General features: G+C 47.7%; 1 protein-coding gene across 7 annotated transcripts in view; it reads left to right on the forward strand.

The window, feature by feature from the left end:
• Positions 1-2,863: 2,863 nt before the first annotated feature.
• SLC12A8 (solute carrier family 12 member 8) overlaps positions 2,864-19,033 on the forward strand; it is a 58,771-nt gene continuing 42,601 nt past the window's right edge. The window contains exons 1-4 of one of the 7 annotated variants that reach the window (XM_075093003.1): positions 2,864-2,970; positions 11,571-11,791; positions 12,507-12,653; positions 15,476-15,667. In XM_075093003.1, the coding sequence (XP_074949104.1) occupies positions 11,723-11,791; positions 12,507-12,653; positions 15,476-15,667 (408 nt within the window). In that variant the 5' untranslated portion in view covers positions 2,864-2,970; positions 11,571-11,722. The other 6 variants (XM_075093002.1, XM_075092998.1, XM_075093001.1 and 3 more) reach the window with 6 other exon arrangements.

A 19,033-nucleotide genomic window follows, 5' to 3' on the forward strand; every position in this document is an offset into this window, starting at 1 on the left:
GTAGGAACCTGAAAAGTATTGATTTGTGTATTCCTTATGTTTCTGACAGAAATCAGTACGTGAGTCTGTCTTTATTCCTGTGAAATGAGGAATTCCCTGATATCAAGAGTGTGTGTGAGTGCGCGTGTGCGTGTGTGTGTATGTATGTAGATACATGAAAGATGTTTAGGTCTCGTGGCAAAAATGATACAAGTATAAGAGGATTTAATGTAGTTCAACACCTCACACTTAATATGTAAAAGAAGCATTTAAATTTCATAATTCAAAAAACACAAAAATAGTTTTGCAGGAAACAAAACTATTTGGATAGCAGGCTTGACCAAATGAATTTTTTTGGTTAAACTCGATATATTTTAAATTATTCTATTTCTGCCTTTTTTTCTGCCCGAAAAGCAACTTAAAATATTTTGGGAGTTACTCTTCCTGTTCATTTGACTGTGAGTGTAATTTATGTCATGGTTTACAAAATGTGGCATGAAGGATTGGATTGTTTTATCTGTATAATACAGTGAAAGATTGCTTTTTTTTTTTACATAATCATGGTGGATGGTATTGTATTCTTAGGATTGATTTTATTCATTAAGTGACTTATGAGTTTCAATTTTGACATTATTGTTTTCTTAATGGTTAACTTAGTCTTTTTGGGTTTATAATACCCTTCTATGTATTGTGATACTAAGGGAAGTTATGTTTTTGCTTTATTTTTAATTAAACTAATAGTTTGATAATTTATATTTGCAAATGATGCATTTTAAATGTGGTCACTTGCTGTTTGAAAAATAAAAATATAGAATACTGTTTTATGAATAGACTTAGCAGTATTTTTCATGTTAGAAAATTTCAAACAAAATCTGCTTTCTTAATGAGACAGATGAAGGCACGTGAAGATACGTATCGTTGTGCAAGAACTGAAGTGGATACTTTCAACGATTAAATGAAATCTTTAAATATTTTATTTGAGACATACAAAACGTATTTGGGTTTTCTTCTCCTTTGGATATCCTTCTTGCCTCCTTTGGTTATAGAAAACAATATCTGATCTTAACTTTAATGCTGGAAGGTTGCACTGGAATCACTTTAGTAGAAACACCTGGTATTAGACCAGGTTTCCTTTGTGATTTTTGTTTGTGCTAGAGGGAATTTTTCGGTGCCAGCAGCTCTTCATGTAAATGAGAAGCAGGAGTTTGATTTAATCTGAGTTGTAAGAAAGGTGAGCTTGATTACTCAAGTTTTCAAGTCTATTGGATAACTATATGACATGTGCGCACTAACTCTTTGTGTAGCGTGCGTAGTATACAGTGTTTGTTACATTTTTTTTCTGTCACTGGAGCAAATATTTTAAAAACATTGACGATCACAGCATTTCTGCACTGACAGAACCAGAAATGTACCCCATGGCATTAATGACTGATAATTTAGTTTTCTTGCATTTATTTATTTATGTTAAAGGCATTGTTTCCCTTGAATCTCTTGGTAGGGCCCCTTCAGATAAAGACTTGATTTTTGTGAATCGTGTGGGTCTGTTGATCTTACCTTGTGTAGGAACAAGTTTTGTATACGAAAATGTTAGAAGTCACACAATACCTTTTAAAGAGCAGAAAATCTAGTGAAGTTCAATGTAAGCCACAATCAGATGAGCACCGCAGAAAGAGCTGTGTGGGTGTAGGACATCAGTGGCTCCCCACGGAGTGGGTACAGCCCCACTCCTGGAGCCCGCAGGGTGGTCACCTGGCCGTTCTCCACCAGCCACCTCGGGAAGCCCCCTCTGAGGAGCGGTGTTTGCACAGAGCAGCTTTTCGCCTGACCTTAGCCTAAACCCCTTCTGAGGGTGTTTAACCCAGTTGACTGAATTTGCACGGTAGCAGAGAAAGGGCACGCACGAGCTTTGCTCTAGTGTCTTGCCCAGGGAACAGCAGCCCCGGCAGGGATGGCCGCACACAGCCGTGAGGCAGTAACAGATTAGATCGGCACAGACGTTTCTGCAGGGACTGTCTGAAACTGGCCTTGGGAAGGCTGCCCTTGTTCAGTCCCTCTTAGCTGTGTGAGGCCATAGGCATTGCTGTCTCGTAGCGCCTTCATGTCCTTGTGAAGTAGGGCATGCATAGAGCAATATGATGGTATGGCTTTGTTTCACTGTTACTCTGTTGTGCATATTTTGGTATTGTTTTTAAAATAGCCTACCAAAAACTTAACGTGGTATGTTAACATCCAGCCACTAGAGTAACTACTTTTAATGGTTTCATGTTTAATAGTTTTAAATTGTGGGGGCACTTTGCAGTATGCCTGAGGAAGCAGTGTCTGCGTACTCAGCCACCCTGCTTGTCTTTAGTTGCGGTGTGTCTGCTTACATTAGGTATGCTGATTTTTATTTGTTTGAATGATGTGGTGGAAATAAGAAATCAAAGCTGATAGTTTCTGCTTACTGACTTTCATGATTAAAATTGTCAAATAGTAATGTCATACTGAAAAGAAGATATTTTTCAATATTTTGATGTTAAAAACAATTTCGAGAACGTACATTTTGTGTTTAGTGAGAAAAATAATGCATTAAATTAGCTTTTCTTTTTGCTAGGAGAAGGAAACAAGTTCTCTGTTAAAATGACGGGTTGTTTGTTTAGGGAGTCGGAAAAAATCTCCCTGTCTGAAATTAATATTTTTCTTGCACTGCACAGGAGAAACTATTTTGTAGGTCCAGCACAGGCAGCAGATTATGAAGGTAGAGAGATTTGGACGTGGGTTGGTTTAGGGAGGTAGTCTGGAAGAGTGTCTGACTTCTTGGTTATCTTCTTCATTGCACTTGCCAAATCAACAGAAGATAGTTTCCTATAGAACATTGTCTGCTTTTTTGTCTGCTTTAGTTGCCAAGATACGGACTTTAAAGAAGAGAGCTTTCCACTGGAACAGGGGGTTAAAGCGGAGCCCATGTGTGTTGTCCTTTCAGAAGCCAGCAGCCCTGCCCTGGTCGCTCAGGTAAGTTGCCTCCTCTGCAGCATCCTTCCCCTTGCACATCAGGGCTGGTCTTCAGGTTCATAACATCCCTGCTCCAGCATCTGCTCTGGCCTTTGAATTTCAAAGGCGGTCAAATGCATGCACATACGAGTCACGGGTAGAAATTAAATACGATGATTTGGTGAGGTTCCATCTTAAAATGTGTGTGCACGCGTATCCTTTGCAGCCTAGCCAACTGCGCCACTTTTGCCAGTGTCGACAGCCATGCACATCATGCCAAAAGCACGGGATCCAGTTCTGCCCTCCTTTATTTGTACTTACTTCTGGATGTTTGCTGGGCGTACAAGTAACTGCTGTATTTTCCACTTGGAGTCCGCCTCCCTGGGCAGCTCTACCTGTCTCGCGCAGCAGAGCCAAGGCATGTTGCTGCCTGATAATTGGACGCTGCTGCCTGCTGGTAGCAAAGTGGCTTGGCTTTTGTTTTGCCGCGGCTGCACCTTTCAAGCCTCTTGGCTACAAATGTGGGTACCTCGTCCCAAACCAAGCTTTGTGCTGGTATTTTTTGACATAGGTCAGCGCGTCGGCAGTAGCTTGTACGTAGCTGCCTTCATTTTGAGGTGGTGAAATACCTTCTCGGCTGCGCAGCCTGAGAGAGGTAAGCTGGCCCAGCTATTGAAGTGCAAGCTGTGCCACTGAACACGTTAGTTTTCACTTTTATTTGCATACACGTTTTTGTCGTGGTCAGATGTGATCATTAGTGCCATTACAGAGCTTTTGTAACTGCTGTTAGATCAAAAACGCTAGCCTGGCCTAAGTGAAACCAAGAGGATTCCATTATTTTAGCAGTGTAACTTTTTTTTAAAAAAAACTGTGTTGTAGTATGAGTAACGGCTTTTCAAGATGTATAATTTTTACACTCTGAAAGCTCGTCAGGAGCAGCACTTCCTTAATCAGTCTGTCTTGTCACGAGACAAATTGAGTCGCGTGAGATGATAAAGCAACAATGACGAATGTTGGGAATATGTTTGCGGCAGTTGCAAGGTAATCTCAGTGATGCAGTAATGTGTAAGAACAAAGTGGAGGATGTCATTGGAAGCTCAAAGGATGACTTGTTTGTTTTCTCTGAAGACCTGTGCTTTCTTCCATTTGTCTTGCCAGACCCTGAAATCATCTTTGATATAAAACTAATTATAGACAGATCGGAACAGCCTAAGAAAGTTACAGCTGTGGGAACACAGATAAGCAGGTGTAAGGATACCAGTGTGCCAAAGCGATCTTTTCCCCCAAAACAGAAGTCAGAAAGGAGGATTCTTTAAGACAATATTTGTTAGCTTAAAGGAAGGCGTCAGATCAAAGCAAACAGGGTGATCGGCCACCTAGTCAAATGCGTAGCTAGAGTGGGAGATGTTGCAGCTGCTTGAAAATGCGCCACGAGGACAGCGCGAGTTCCCCCATCGGCTACGGAAACGTCCTTTGGCACTGCTGGCTCTCACAGAGTCACTCTGTGGCGCCTGAAAGTCCATTTTAAGGAATTTTGAAACAAGAATGTTGTTTGTGGTGATGCTCAGGTGCTGTATCGATAACTGCTGTGTACACACGCTGAACAAAATTAGGTAAAATGCATTTTAAAAGTGAAGTATTTTATAGTTTACAGCTGTGAGTGAACTTGAGCAGAAAAAGGAGTATGTTCATTTAGCCTAGGAACATACTCCTTACGTGTAAGAGCACAGGGATCTAGGGTTTGTCTGTAGGCTTTGTAAAGGGTGCGCCGTGTGCGTACACGGACATCGGCTTGCGCGTTGCTGTGTTAGGGAAGACAGGTATGTCTGGCCATGATGAGGTATGTGATAATTAACAACCATTCTGCTAAGAATCAATCCTTTCCACGTTTCATGGGATTGTTCAGACGAGTGGACGTTTCAAGTTCACATCTTCTCTCACTGACTGACCTCAGTGCTGCTACATTCCATGTTTCTGGGGGCCGTGTTTGTATGTTTGACACCCCTGCATTTTTCCCTTAACTGTTATATCCCACATAACCTTTTGTCACCTCTGTCACTCTCTTAAATCCATCACTGGACTCCATCCCCTGGAGCAGTTTCCACCGAGTGACACCATATGGACTATAGAAAGTCTTCTCAAATCACAGTTCAGGATGTCCGATTCTGATATTCGGGTCTGCCAGTCTTCGGACGGTCTGACAGTCCTGAGGACCTATGTAACTTGAGGGAAAGGATTCCTGCTGGTCTGTGGAACTCGCAGCGTTCATTGCTAGTCCTAAAGCACCCAAGAACTGGACTTCGATAAAACAATTTTAACTTTTAGTTGCATTCCACCCCCCCTGCCTTTTCCTCCCAGTAGAGCTAAGGTACTCAGCATAAGGAGAGAGAATTTTTAATCAGGCTTTTTAAAACAACTTTCTCAGATGGTTTGTGATGGTTTTCCTGGAAGGTGGTGTAGACCTCAGAGTGGTGCAGAGGAAGGCTTGCATGAACACACTGGTGGCTGAGCAGCTGTGAGTCACGCAACCATCCCGAGCATGTGCTGGGGGAATTTGTACCATTCCACATCATCATGTATTTGTTGTGAGTAATCTAAGTTAGAGCCGCTTCTCTTGCATTCGGGTTACCTCTTTATTTTCAAAGCCTGTTCTTCAAAGGAAGCAAAGCGCTTTGCACACGACTGCCACTTGCTGATTGCCCTTGGAGAAGTGACGGCGTGTGTCAGTCTGTGGCTTTGCTCGCGTGCTGAGTATGGAAAAGCAGCCTGCTCCTCAGAAACGCACGCAGCCCCGCCGAAGGAGTGCTGCCCACTGGATTCTCTTGCCAAGAAGGAAAATGTTGAAAATTGGCATGACTTAAATAGGAGCAGTCGGAGACTGATGCCGAGCACTCCTGAAAGTGCTTTTTAACAGCAGTGCAATTAAAAACTGGACTAAGTGATTTTAATGTGTCAATGCGGTCCTTGAAAATACATTTTGCCATATTTCTGCAGTCGTTATTTCCAGTGGGGAGGCAGGATTTCCTAAAGGAGTGCTCAGCGGGGGGGGGCAGCGGCAACTGCCCCAAGGAACTTCTTTAGCTCTTGCTTAGTGTGCACGTGTGTGTAGGGGCAGATGCGCCTGCAGTCGAGCCACGGGACCCAGTCCTTACTGAATTGGTGACTCTTCACCAGTTCTGCAACAAATTAAGATACTTCAGGCTTTCCACTGGCCCTCAAGGTGAGAGAATCTGGCTGAACCTGTTCCCTGGTAGTTGTAAAGAGTGTAAAGAGAAGGGAGCTGGAGGAGACCTTCTAAAATATTCCAGGAGTGGGATATCTTGGGGAGGTACCCGTGGATTTCCTCAGGCTTTATCCTCCTTTGAGAAGTTGTCTGTCTTCTCCAAACTCTTGCTTTCCTTTTCTGCCACTCGCTCGTCCTTGCTGTTTCTGTCCAAGAGTGAAGGTGTGTTTACACTTCGCCTTTGCAGGACACACTGGGTAATCAAAGTGGATTTGTAAGATTACGGATGTCGTATGGGTACTTTATTGAAAATTATGGTAAATGAGTCCTAATTCGTTTTTGCTTACTTCATTTTAGACGTAAATGAAGTCAGTGAATGCTATTCAAGCTCTAAGGAAGGGTGTCACACTTTGCATTTGATCCGATTTACACTGAGACTATCCCAAATTCGTGCCTTTAATTCAGATGGTGCTTTGTCTACGCAGGGCCACAGGGTTTCTTGGCAGCCCCAAACAGGGAAGTCACGCTGAAGGGAGTTCGTATTGAAACCAGGTTGCAACCGCTTCTACGCGGAATCGGAGTCGCGTGTCCCTGCGGCTGGCAGCCTTCCCTCCGGCTGAAACCCAGCAGCTACGACTTTTCTTTTTTTCTTTTTTTTGTTTTTGGTCAGACTCCTGAGAATTTCAGATTTAGTGGAACTCCGTCCTAAACCCGAACGGGCTCGCTTTCCTATGGCCGGCGACGCGCTGCCGGTCGCTTTGGCCCTGGAGTGGAAGGAGGACCCGGCGCGCTGCGGGGCGCGGGTGGGCTCTGCCGAGGGCACGCAGCAGGGCCGGGCAGGTAGGCGGGGGTCCCGCCGCCCAGGGCCTGCGCCGGGCCGGGCCCGGGGGGGCAGCGGTGCCCGGCGGACGTGGCACCGCCCGGGGCCGGCCCGCCGCGGGAGGCGGCGCCGCGGGAGGGCGGGCGAGGGGCCGCGGGAGGCGGGGAGGGCCCGGCGCCGCCAGGTGAGTGGGGCCGGGGCGGCGGGGGGCTCTCGGGACCCCCCGGCGGGGCCGGGCCGGGGGGGAGCGGCCGAAGCGGCGGGGGCGCCCCGGGGCCGCGCAGGTGGCACCTGGCTTGGCTTCGCCCGCCGCTGCCTCCGGCCGGGGCGTCCGGTAGCTCCGGGGCGGGGGGGCTGCCAAACAGGTGAAAGAAAAGCTACCAAATAAAAAGGTGGTGGGGGCAAAACAAAAAAGGCAAAAGAAAAAGCAAAAATAAGGGGGGGAAAAAAGGCGAGAAAAAGCAAAGGGAAAAAAAGAAGCAAGAAAATCAGAAAAAGGCAGAGAGAAAAGAGCAAAAAAAAAAGTAAAAAAGGGGAAAGAGAAAAAGGCAAAAGAAAAGCAAAAAATGCAAATAGCACAAGGAAAAGCAAAAAGGGGAAAGCAAAAAAAGGAGAAAAAAGTAAAAAAAAAGGCAAAAGCAAAAAAGGTAAAAAGCAAAAAAGGAAAAAAGAAAAACAAAATGAAAGCAAAAAAGGAAAAAGAAAAGCAGAAAAAAGAAGGCAAAAAAGGGAGAGAAAAACTTCAAAAAAAGAGAAAAGAAAAGAAAAAAAAAGAAAAAGGCGGGGGAGGGAAGGAAGAGCGGGCAGGTACGGGCAGCGTTTTCCGGGAAGGGCTGGGCGCAGGCCCGGTGCGGCGATGGGCCGGGCCGGGCCGAGCCGAGCCGGCAGCCCCGGGCGGGGCCGGTGGCCGGAGGCACGAGGGCGTTGGCACCGCCGCGGCCGCTGCAAAACCGAAGCCGTCTGACCGCGCCGGGAAATTAAAGCTTCTGGGGTGAGCCCGGGCTTGTTCCCACTTCTCGTGTTCTGCGGTGTTAGTTATGCTGCAGTGGTACGTAAAAGCAAAGAGTTGGGTTTCTGTCCTGGCTCCTGCAGTAAATGAATAACCGGGAATATCTGGGAATAACCGAGAGCTCTGACGTGTGGCGTTACCTTTGTTGCACTGATGGCTGCTTTATTTCCCTTTAATTCCTGCCTTCCTCAGGGCCCCCTAAATTAGGTGTTTTTAGGAACTTGACCTGGAGAGGAGTTGAGGGGATTTATTAAAACTAAAGTGCTGTTGGCTGCTGGGTCCCTTGAGGGAGGGAGCCTTGGAAGTACCTCCTCTGGCAGGGCCGGAGGCTTTGGAGGTCGTGGGACCACACGCAGTTGTGCTTGGGAAGGCGTTAACCTTTCCTCTTTAAAATCAGCCAGCTGTTGAGTAGCTCAGAGCAGCCACGCTTAGCTCAGAAATGGCTTTAATGCAACGATTAATAAAATATTATTGCTTTGAAAGGATGCGGAGGGCACGGAAATTTCATCCGTAGGAATCTGGGTTTGTAATTAAATACAGAAGTGTCGCAGGAAAAGGAGATGAGCCTTTGTAATGTTTCTGCGAGGAGGTTTGCTAATGCTCTTCTGCTCTTGCGAGCACTAAATAGTACGGAAAGATTAGAACAACCATTCTTTAATTTATTGGCTGGTTAGTGTCCTTGGCAGAAACTTTAGGAAAAATAATATCAATTAACTTTCGAGTTAGAGGCTTGCTTATATTAGAGGAAAATTGTGCCTGTTTGGTTTTTTTGGCAGACTAGCCTGTATAGCAGAAAAAGCTTCCGCTGGGTTGGTGACCTAGATAGATAATACTGCTGCAAAACATCTCTGTGCTGTGGAGTAACTTAGAAACTACGCTGCGCTGGTAGTGTGCTGCATGGGATGAGGGGAAGGCTCCTGCCGCAAGGACTTTCCACATTCAGACCCTAAACTGCAAAAATACGTGCACGTCGTGTGGATCGGGACGTGGCTGCGCGTGCAGCGTCCGTCCTGGCATGTTTGTTCAGCTCTCACTTCTGCGCTTTACACCCAGTCCTGTGTTTGCTTCAGTTACCTGGTAGGGTTGAATGGAGCCGTACGTTGAAGAGGGATGTAAACAATTGCAGGATTAAGTAATAAGGTGCTGGGCAGTTCAAGCGCCACAGAAGAGCCATAGCGGAGAGGCAGTTTCCTGTGATTGCGGAGGAGAAAGCTCTTACACGAAGGGGAGCAGGGCTAAGCAGAAAGGGCGTGGGAGCACGGGGCAGGGGAGGGGTTTTAATGCACAGAAAAAGGAAGAGGGTTGTGAGACAAAGGGGGTTTAAATGTCTAGGAGGGTAACATTTCCTGCAAGGTGAGCTCCCAGCCTGAAATCCATGCGTGGAGCCCTTCTCTTGATATTTTGCAAGTTTCAGATTGATAATATGGGTGCATCAAATCTACCCGTGCTGTCACACACAGGGGTTGCTGAACGAGCGGCTTCAGCTGCCCTGAGCTGCTGCATGGGGTCGGGGCTGTCTCAGCCTGGGCTCCCTTGGTGGAGTGATTTAGGGGAGCAGGGGGCTGCAGGGCTGCAGCCTCCCTGTTCTTTCTACATCCAGCTGGAACTGCTGTGGAAGACAGGAGTCTGGATGACCACAGTGAATCCTTTACTGAGTGAAATCTCTGGTGGGGAGGGGCTGCGTTGGGGAATCTGATGAGAATATAGCTATTCGATTGTAATCTTGTTTCATGTTGTGTATTTTCCTTCTTTTTCTATTACTATGGCTATCTGCATAAAAACATGGGCTTTGTTTCTTTAGAGTTCATCTGCTCCTGCTGCTTTTGCCCTGCTTGAAGCCCCAATCTCCCTGTAACAGCAGCCATTTGTGATATTGTGAAGGGTTATTTGCTTCAAAAAGAGGGGAGAGAGCAGCAGGGAATCAACGGACTCTTACGGCTTTGGTGCTGCTTAACCGGCCACGTGGACACGGCAAAGAAAAACCTCCCGTGCTGGCCATTGTACCCCAGCTGCAGGAGACCTTCTGCAGCTGAAACACCGTGTTGGAGCAGCAGCAGCATTGGCTATTTATTGTAGGGTATTTAAAAGCAGACTAATAAAGACAGGGTGGTGAAAGTGCTGATCTGGGAGCTGGGATTCAGACTGTGATGGAGGCATCCTGAGTAGGTTATCCTGAGTGGGTCATCCTGACCCAAAGTAGTTTCTGTATGTCTCTGTCCCTGTGAAATAGGAAAAACCCGTTTCTGTTGGTTGTCTTGTCTCTGTAGCTTGCAAGCTTGAGGAGTCAGAGATTCCTACACTATGCCCTGGTAAACTGGGTCTGTGGTCTCAGGTAGGGTGTCCAGCCATTGGAACAAGCCTTGTGAGATCATGGTTGGTTCTTGTGAGCATGTGAGCTCAACGGGCCAGGAAACCGTATCGGCCCCAGAAGAGCCAATGGTCCAGACAAACTGTCCTCTCCACGGCTGCGGAGCACGCCTTGCTTCCCTCTGGCTGCAGCCCTCTGTGTTACCTAGGCAAGGTGTAGCTGTGCTGAGAAACAGCCAGAAAGGCTGTGTTGGCAACTGGCGTGGGAGACTGTGGGCAACTGCTTGATGCCCATTGCAAGACCATTTGGGTGAAGTTAAGGCTTGCAGCTAGCTGGAGAGAGGTTGTTCACAGTTGGAGGGAGATCTTCATATGAAAATCAGCCCAAGGAGAAGAGGAACGAGCAATTTTGAGGCAGACAAATGCTTTTGCTAGCTTTCCTCTTCTCTAAAGATGTTAAGATAATCCTTGAAATAGAGCCTGATGCTCTTTTCTTGGTACATACATGGTGTTGAATTAAGCCTGACCCATTGCCAGGGCCTGCCTGTGGCAGGTACAAATTTGAAGTTCGGCCACTGCAGGCAAGACAACTGTACCTCCAAGGCTGGGTACAGTGGTGAAGAAAGGCTCCTGCACATCGGTGCAAGGGATGTGGCTGAGCACTTCAGGAATGCAGAGTGTGGGTCTGTGGTGGTGGACACCTCCAGCTGCTCCAGTTCCACCTTTTCATTGTACTGGAAGAGGGGGAGAGCAGGGTAACGAGGTCGCTTGTCAGGGGAGGGGTTACACCTGCAGAACTCTAGTTTGCAAAAGGTACAGCTGAAGGGAATGTGATCAAGGCTGTGAAGTGATTAGTGGTGGTGGGAAGTAAGTAGTTCATGTGTCCCATGTCACCGGAGCACGGGGCCATGCAATGAAATTACCAGGCTCCAGACTTAAAACCAATGAAAGGAAATACTTTTCCCAGACAGCACACAGGGAAGCTGTGGAGCTAGTGCTGCAGGATGCTGGGGGCGCCAGGGGTGTGGATAGATTCAGAAAAGGCCACCGAGGGCCCTTAAATGTAGGGCTGATGATAGAGCCTGTGCCGTGGGCAGGCCCTGGGAGGCTGCTGGGGGAGTATTGCTCTCTGCTTGCTGTGCTGTCACTCTGTGATTCAGCATCTGCTACAAGCTGCTGGCGGCTCTGTCTGGGTAACAGCCTTGTGCTTCCGCAGACTAAGAAAGCAACAATTGTGTCTTCTGTCTTTCCTGCTTTCACAGTAAAGTGCAAGAAAACAATGAATCTTCTACAACAGAGGATCCAGCACTGCAGGAATTTGACCGAGAAGAATAGCTGACCTGCTCAGATCAGCCTCGCCTGTTGTAGTGTTAGAGCCGCGCGTGGGGCAGGCGGAGGCAACGGGAAGGGTACGATGTTCAGCCTGAATGGTTCCAGAAGTGAGGGAAGTGTCCAAGAGCTGTTTCACGAGGAAGCACAGCAGGTATGTCAGAGAGCCATTTCCCTTCACAGGCCAAGTTTCCAGCTCTGTGGTCTCTGCACCTCCTCCTGGTCACCCCTGTGACAGGTAAACAGGACTGAACTAACAAAACCACCCTTCTTTTTGCTGCATAAACCTGAGGTGTGTTATATAGAAAGGAAAAGAGAGGACTTGGTTTCCAGAGGACAGGAGGAAGCAGTTGCAATAGGAAAACTGTAGTTTCCCTGGAGTTTCAGCAGCTCTGAAATCCATTGGTGCCCCAAGTACCAGAGTCCCCTGTCTCCTCTAGAAATGTAGTGCCCTGATCAGAGCTGAGTGCGTGTGATAGGAAGACCATCTTAACCTACTCTGGCAGTCCCAGTTGGTCCAGCCTTGCTTGTCATCTCATTGAAGAGACTCCTTCAGTGCACTGAGGGCCCTTACTGTCTTGGTGGAATGCTTGGCAGGGACAGAAGGCACAGAAGCAGCACATATAGTGGCAGCCTCTGTAAAGGAGCCTACAAGAAGGTAAGTAGGGTATTACAGGGAACCCTCTCTTCCAGGTCCCAGGGATCCCGACAGCTCTGCTGCCCCTTCATCTTAGAGACAGCTTACAGCAAAGCGGTGTCTTAGCAGCTGTTGGTGGCCATCCCACTGTTCCGTGGCTGGCTGTTGCACCACTTCTGCCACCTGCCTGTAAAGCACAAGAGGTAAAACCAAAGACGTTGCTTTCCTCTAGGTGTCTCAAACACAGACCAAGCCCTGGTGGAAGATCCAGCTGTTTGTGTGGGAGCCAGTGCTTTTTGGAACATGGGATGGTGTCTTCACCTCCTGCATGATCAACATTTTTGGAGTGGTTCTTTTCCTGAGGACGGGATGGCTCGTGGTGAGTATCTGGTATTTTGTAGCATTTCAAAAAGTTCCACTAAGATGTAAATCTCAAGTGGTCTTTATAAGTGGTTTCCTATTTTAGCTTTGGGAAAGAAAAAGAAAAGCACAACAACCAACCTTGACAATGAACAGGGACACCCTTGTGTTGTACTGTTAAGATGAAATAACCGCTTTTCAGGTAAAGCGTATTGCTGTAGTTACAGCTACTTGTCCATCTTCCCAACACCGCTGAAGCAGGTGTCTTCCAAACATGTCGGTGGTGGAGGCCCCAATGTCTTGAATGGAGACTCCTCAGTCAGCTGAAATTATCATCACTGTCAAAGGGACTTCCACTTGTGGATCCAAAATAGTACCTCACTGAGGGTCAGAGCCTGGAAGAGTGTCTCTGCACCCCTCCTGATGCAAAAGGTTGTATTGTCCCTTAAAATTTCCCCTCAGAAGAAGGAAAGCTCCCCCAGGGACAAGTGGGATTTGAGCTTTGGGCAGAGTTCGTGTCACAGACATGAGTTCATGTCACAGGCACGATGGACATCTTCCAAAAGGAGCAGGAAGATGCACTCTGTATGGAAAATTGCTTCACTGGAGGCTTTGAGGGGAGCAGCCATTGTTGTGGTGGAGAAGTCGGGGTGATTTTCCTAGCTCCCTTTTCCTCCTGATCTTATTTCCTCCATGTCTCCTCTAAAAGCAAGTTATTGCTGGAGCAAACACAAATAAAAATAAAGCCTGTAAATAAAAGAAAAACTGAAACAGCTGGAAATTAGCATAAAAGGGAAGGGAGGAGAGGTTGGGCTTGGCAGAGAGCTCCCCTGGCAAAGGACGGTCATATGTCGAGCTGTTCGCGGAGTCAGGCTTTTGCTGTAGATTTCCAGAGCAAGGGCCGGTAAAGCTTTGGAATTCCAGGGGACCCTAATCTTGCCGAAATGTTCAACATCTATTGTAAGGCTGTGCTAACCCCTTCCAGCAGGCATGCATAAATAAGCATCAGTGTTTAATGGGGGCTTTTTCTTCCCACTTTCTCTGCTTGCTATTGTTGCCCTGGAGTCCAGCCTTCCTCCCTGGTCTTCGTGTTAACCCTTTCTCTGTGGGAACCATTGAATTGTCTATTAACTACCCGCTGCCATAGCCTAGTGCCACCAGCAGATTCTGGAGAAGCTCAAGGCTATGTGTGTGTTTGCGTATGCATGCTTTTTGTTTTTCTTTTTTCAACTGAAGCGTGTCGTATTTATTGACTCTTTTTACCTGATGGTAAGCTGTTGAAGGAAAAAAGCAATTGTCCTTTTCAAAAAGGTGTATCGGATTGTAGTGGGCTGTGGTGCTGACCCAGCCAGAAGCTGCATTTATAGCAGACCTTGGCTTTGTTCCCTACTGACCAGATAAAGCCCCTATCAAAGGCAGCAGGATGCCGAACCAAAATAGGATTTTATGATGATAGCAACATCCTGGATAGGTTTCTGTTGTTTCACAAAAAAGAGAAAAGAAAAAAAACCTGGGATTTCAACCAACCCAAAAGCTGAGAAGCAGCCTTTTAGTGCTTCTCAGCTTTTTAGTGCTTCTTTTAGTTTGCTGAGATAAGCAAACCCCATCAAGGCTAGCATGACCTCAGAAACGAGCATTGCGGGAGCAGGAGGAGAAGGATCAAGGTTGGAAAGGAGTGATGTGCACATGGCCTGTAATACGAGTAAAGGCAGGGGAAGGGAAGCCAGACGTTACCGAAGCACTGGGCACTGGAGGAGATTTCTCATCGTACAGTTGGAATCACTGTGTGCTGAGCGATTTGTCAGCAGAGGAAGGTGGGCTGGAGCACGAGGGAAAACTTTTGACCCTGGAAAATAAATTACAGCCATGTGCAAGAGAGCTAGAAGGTCCTGAGCTCAGAAGAGGTGCTTGAATGCTTTTGGAGGCACTAAGCACCTTCTCTTTCTGAAAATCTGACCTAAACTGAACCCCCAAAAATAGAGGTGATGTTGGCCCTTAAAGCTGCCAATGGGGACCTGCAGCTGCTTTTTTTCAGGGGGTTTTGCTCTTCACCCCACAGTGAGACCACGGCTGGTGCAGCAGCTGCTCCCAGGGCCCTCCCTCGGCCCTGAGCAGGAAGGGTTTGGTTTTTTTTTTCAGTGGGGCTGAATCCTCTGCACAAAACTCCCGTGAGTACAGGAAGAGCGAGAGCCACCTGCCACTTGGCATAACTGCTGCAGATAAGGCCCAGCATGTGCTGCTTTATGGGAGTGTTATTTATCTTCCATGCTGTATTGCCTTTGGGGTTTCGTTCTTTGGTATCTCATTGTTTGGGAGGATCAAAGCTTTTAAAGGTAAATGTTCTGAAAAATTAAAATGTGAGCTTGATGCTGTTAATAAATCAGCTGTGGAAATCCCAGAGGTTCAGTTTTGAAACTATTTTTTGTTATGAAATTTTTGTTTGTTTGTTTGTTTTTAAGTGTGTCATTCTAAAACATGCAAGTAGGTTGTGATCCCCTGCCCATGGTGGATGAATCATTGTTTGACCTCGTTCTTTTTAAACCAGACGACAAAATCAGTGATTCATGCAGGAGCCTGGTGACGGAGCAGAACCTGATCCTGCAAAGCTCTGTCCAGCCCCAGAACGAGGCAGGTCGCCTTCAAGGGGCGCTAATAGGAACTGTAAATGTGGCGATCAGTTACGTTAGTTAGATAAGTAGGGGGGTGTGTGTGTTTTTCTTTTAATCTTAAATGACTCCAGATTCATTGATCAGTAGTGACTAGAAGCAGATGGGTCTTTTTTCTGTCTCAATAGAGTTGGTGTGAGTTGATCTTTTTTTTTTTTTTTTTTTTTCATTGCAGGGAAACACTGGCATTATAATGGGCATGTTTCTGGTGTCCTTTGTCATCCTGGTTGCCCTGGTGACGGTATTATCTGGAATTGGGGTGTGTGAGAAGTGTAGCATCGGAAATGGAGGAGTCTACTCCATGGTTTCTACTGTCCTTGGAGGTCGAGTAGGGGGGACCATTGGCCTCCTTTATATTTTTGGCCAGGTAATTAAAAAAAAAAGGTTATTTAAAGAAAATTTTAAAACTTTGCAATGCAGATGTTAATCTTGTGCTTTCCTGCCACAGGAGGTAATGCTCCAAGTAAAATCCGAGTAATGCTTCAGTATGCTGGACAGCATGGGAGAGCACCGTGGGGAGCATTCAGCCCCGCTCTGCTACCCAAGAGCAAGCTTGTGCATGGCAATATGCTGCCTGGCGTAGGTCGCAACAGTGGAGGAACTGGGTGTCTGAACAAGCGAACCATGCAGGACATGCCCTCCCATCTCAAATTACCCCATTGCCAGGACATGCCCTTGTAGGTGATAGACTTGACTTTAAACTGGAGTGGGAGAGGCCAGGGTGGCCACCTAAAGTACTGCAAGCGGCTGTGGGCTGGCCGGTTGGCCTTGGCATGCTTCCTGTGCCCTTAGGGCCTGGGCAAGCCTTGGCTGCTTCTCTGCGGGAATCAGCAGAAGTGGAGCTGGTATGGGAGGAGTGCTGGGCAGTGGAAAGGGCCACAGCCACATTGACTTCTTGAGATCCAAAAGTCACAGTTCTAGGTTTCTGAAAGGCCCAAGGAGCCGTCGTGGTGGTGAAGCACCGAAATACACAAGTAGTAAACATAAAGAATGGAAAGTAATCTCTTAAACCTGCAGTAACTTAACCCCCTCCCCCCCCGAAGATGTTATGAACAGCATAAAATGTGGTGAGTAGAGAAGCATTTTTATTGAGGTTTGTTTTTAATTGATGGCTTGCAGCAATCTCTGAAAACCCTTAAAAACCCCCAAACCAAAAATAATCCCCTCTTCTCCTTTCACTCCAGATTAAAAGCAAGTGTGCATAGAATACACACTGAGCAGAGTTATAAGCCAAGATATGGAAACGGGCCACACATGAGAATCCTTCCTGTCATATTTTCCACTCTCACTCTCCGAGCAGGCCCCGTCTGGGAAAGCAATTAGGTTGCGGCCTGTCCTGAGGGTCGTAAAAGTCGGGCTGCGGCAGCCCTGGCCCCTGCATAGGCATCCCATGTGTGCGGGGGGTTGTGGGGTGGGAGCTGGCAGCTTGCTTAGGAATGCTTTGCCTGCTCCCTGAAGCTGATGCCTTTCCTTTCCCTTCGGCTGTGCTTTCTGCCCAATGTGCTTTGTACCAGCTGCAGGCTGCTCCTCTGCTACAAGATGCTCATGGAGTGCTGTAACCTCCTTCACAAGGCGAGTCTGGCCAGAAATATGGGCATTGCGCATTACCTGGTCTGGCTGGGGCAAGTGGGGAATAACTGGCCACGTGCTGGTGTTGCCTTGGGAGGTGAGAGGTGGCTCGGTGCCCTGGGGCTGCTACAGAGGTGGGCTTCTGCTGCATCTGCCAGTGTGAGCTGAGAGCTGCTTGGGCTTTGCTGTCTTCCTGGGACGCTCCAGAGGAGAGGCTTAATCAGATTGCCCTATATGATGTATCATGGGTCTACTAGGTCCTACAGAGACCGACGCATGTTTGGTCACTGCAGCTCTAACCATGAGGCTGGGGTTTGGTGCTTTTCTCTGCAGTCTCCTTTCCTGGAGTGGTTTGCCGTAAGACCTGTCTCTGTAAGGAGTGGTTTTCCAGGATCCTTCCCCAAAATCCCCAAAGCAAAGGTAGTGGCAGCGCTTGTCTGGGTGTTGAAATCACCCAGCAAAGTGTGTGGTTTACAAAGGCCTGTAAAGGACTAATTTCTGCAAATTTCAGCCTAGAGCTCAGTTCAGATTTCAGGACAGGTAGTTCACGAGAAACCAGCCCATGTCACAGTGCCACTGGGGCCCTGGCCGTTGCTGTGTCTAGAGCAGCGGGTTGTTTGTGGGCACCCAGTTCCTCCTTTCTGCTGGTGATGCTCATGGTTCATGAGAAAAAAGGCTTCAGGGAGGGTGCTTAGACTGTCAGTGGCTTGCTCCGCTCTGCTCCCTTCAGAGTGTCCTTGCACATTGCCGTCCTTGGCATGAAAGGAAAGAAAACTTAGTTAAGAAAATTTAACTTAAAAAACTGATGTTGGTCAGGTAGAGGGAGTTGGGGTTAGGTGATACTGCTTTCCATCTGCAGGTTTTTTCCTCATGTGAGAGGCAAGAACTGTACCTGGTTTTAATGCATTTATTGGAGTTAGGTTCTGTTTGGGGGTTTTTTGGCTTCAGGTCTCAAGTGCAGTTTTTGTGGGTGCCCCAAGCGGAGCTGTGCCGGTGCGGGGTGTTGTCCCCTGCTAGCTCAGGAGGGACCTGTTTTCTGGAGAGAGCACCTGTGTAGGATGTGCATGGTCCACTCAGTGGTGGTGTAGGCCATGCCAAACACTAGTAGACAAGAATACATTCACTTATTTGGGGACTAGCTTGCAGAGTCTGAGAATTCTTTGGTGGAGACGTTGATGGTGGGGCTACCAATGAGGAGAAAGAGAGACCTTCAGGGTGTAGTTCACCAGATCTGTGCTAGGTGTCTGGCTATGATGGAAGTGAATCCTTCTCAAGGATCTCCAAGCCATAGGTGTCTGAGTCTGAACAGGTGAATCCCATGCACCTTGCTTGCTTAAAAACTGCACATGAATCCACAGCTCCTGGGTATGGGTCAGGTCGTCCTGAACACCCTCCGTGCAGCACTGCTGGGCCGGGCTACAGGGATCTGCAGTGAAGGAGGGGTCTGCTCTGACTCTTGCTGTCTGGGGTGGGGGTTTTCTCCCTTCCAGTCATGTGGGAGCTATGCTGCACATCCCTCATCTGTGGACGGGAGTAGTGGGGTCGCAGGACCTAAGGTCACACCACCTGTGCCAGCACGCAGCTGTGTGCCCTGACCTGTTTTACTGGGGGTGCCATGCACTGTAAAGGGTTGTTGCTGAAATACCAGCCAGTGAGAACCTCTGGAAGGAAATGTCCTGGTATTTAGGGTTGCTGCCCCACAGTGGGGCTTGAGCCCTGAACCTGTGCTGCAGATGTCCCGTGCTGCAGACTCTCAGCCACCCAAGGGCAGAGCACGTGCCCTGCCCTGCAGCAAGACAAACAAGTAGCTTTCCCAGGAGCTGAGGGGGTATGGCTTGCACAACACACTCTCCTCAAAAGTGCAGGCTCTGTTCCAGCAACAAGATGGGGAGCTGGTGAAACATCAGACTTTACATCCAAACTAAACACTGAGTTAAAAATAACCCCTGGGGGGCCGTGAAGGGGAAAGCAAACCACCGTTCTTCAGGCAGGTGTTGAACTGGGACCTTTTCCTTCAGAGAAACAGAAGAAGGGAAGAAACTTAGAGGTTGACTCATCCTTTTCTCCCTCAGAGAAGCCAGTGTGGTTTCTCCTGGAGCATTAATGGAGGGTAAATTCTAAAGCCAGTGGAAACTTGCCGGGCTGCTGGCCCTAGCGCCCAGCC

This window comes from Phalacrocorax aristotelis, chromosome 5 (genome assembly GCF_949628215.1).
Source record: "Phalacrocorax aristotelis chromosome 5, bGulAri2.1, whole genome shotgun sequence".
Taxonomy (NCBI): domain Eukaryota; kingdom Metazoa; phylum Chordata; class Aves; order Suliformes; family Phalacrocoracidae; genus Phalacrocorax; species Phalacrocorax aristotelis.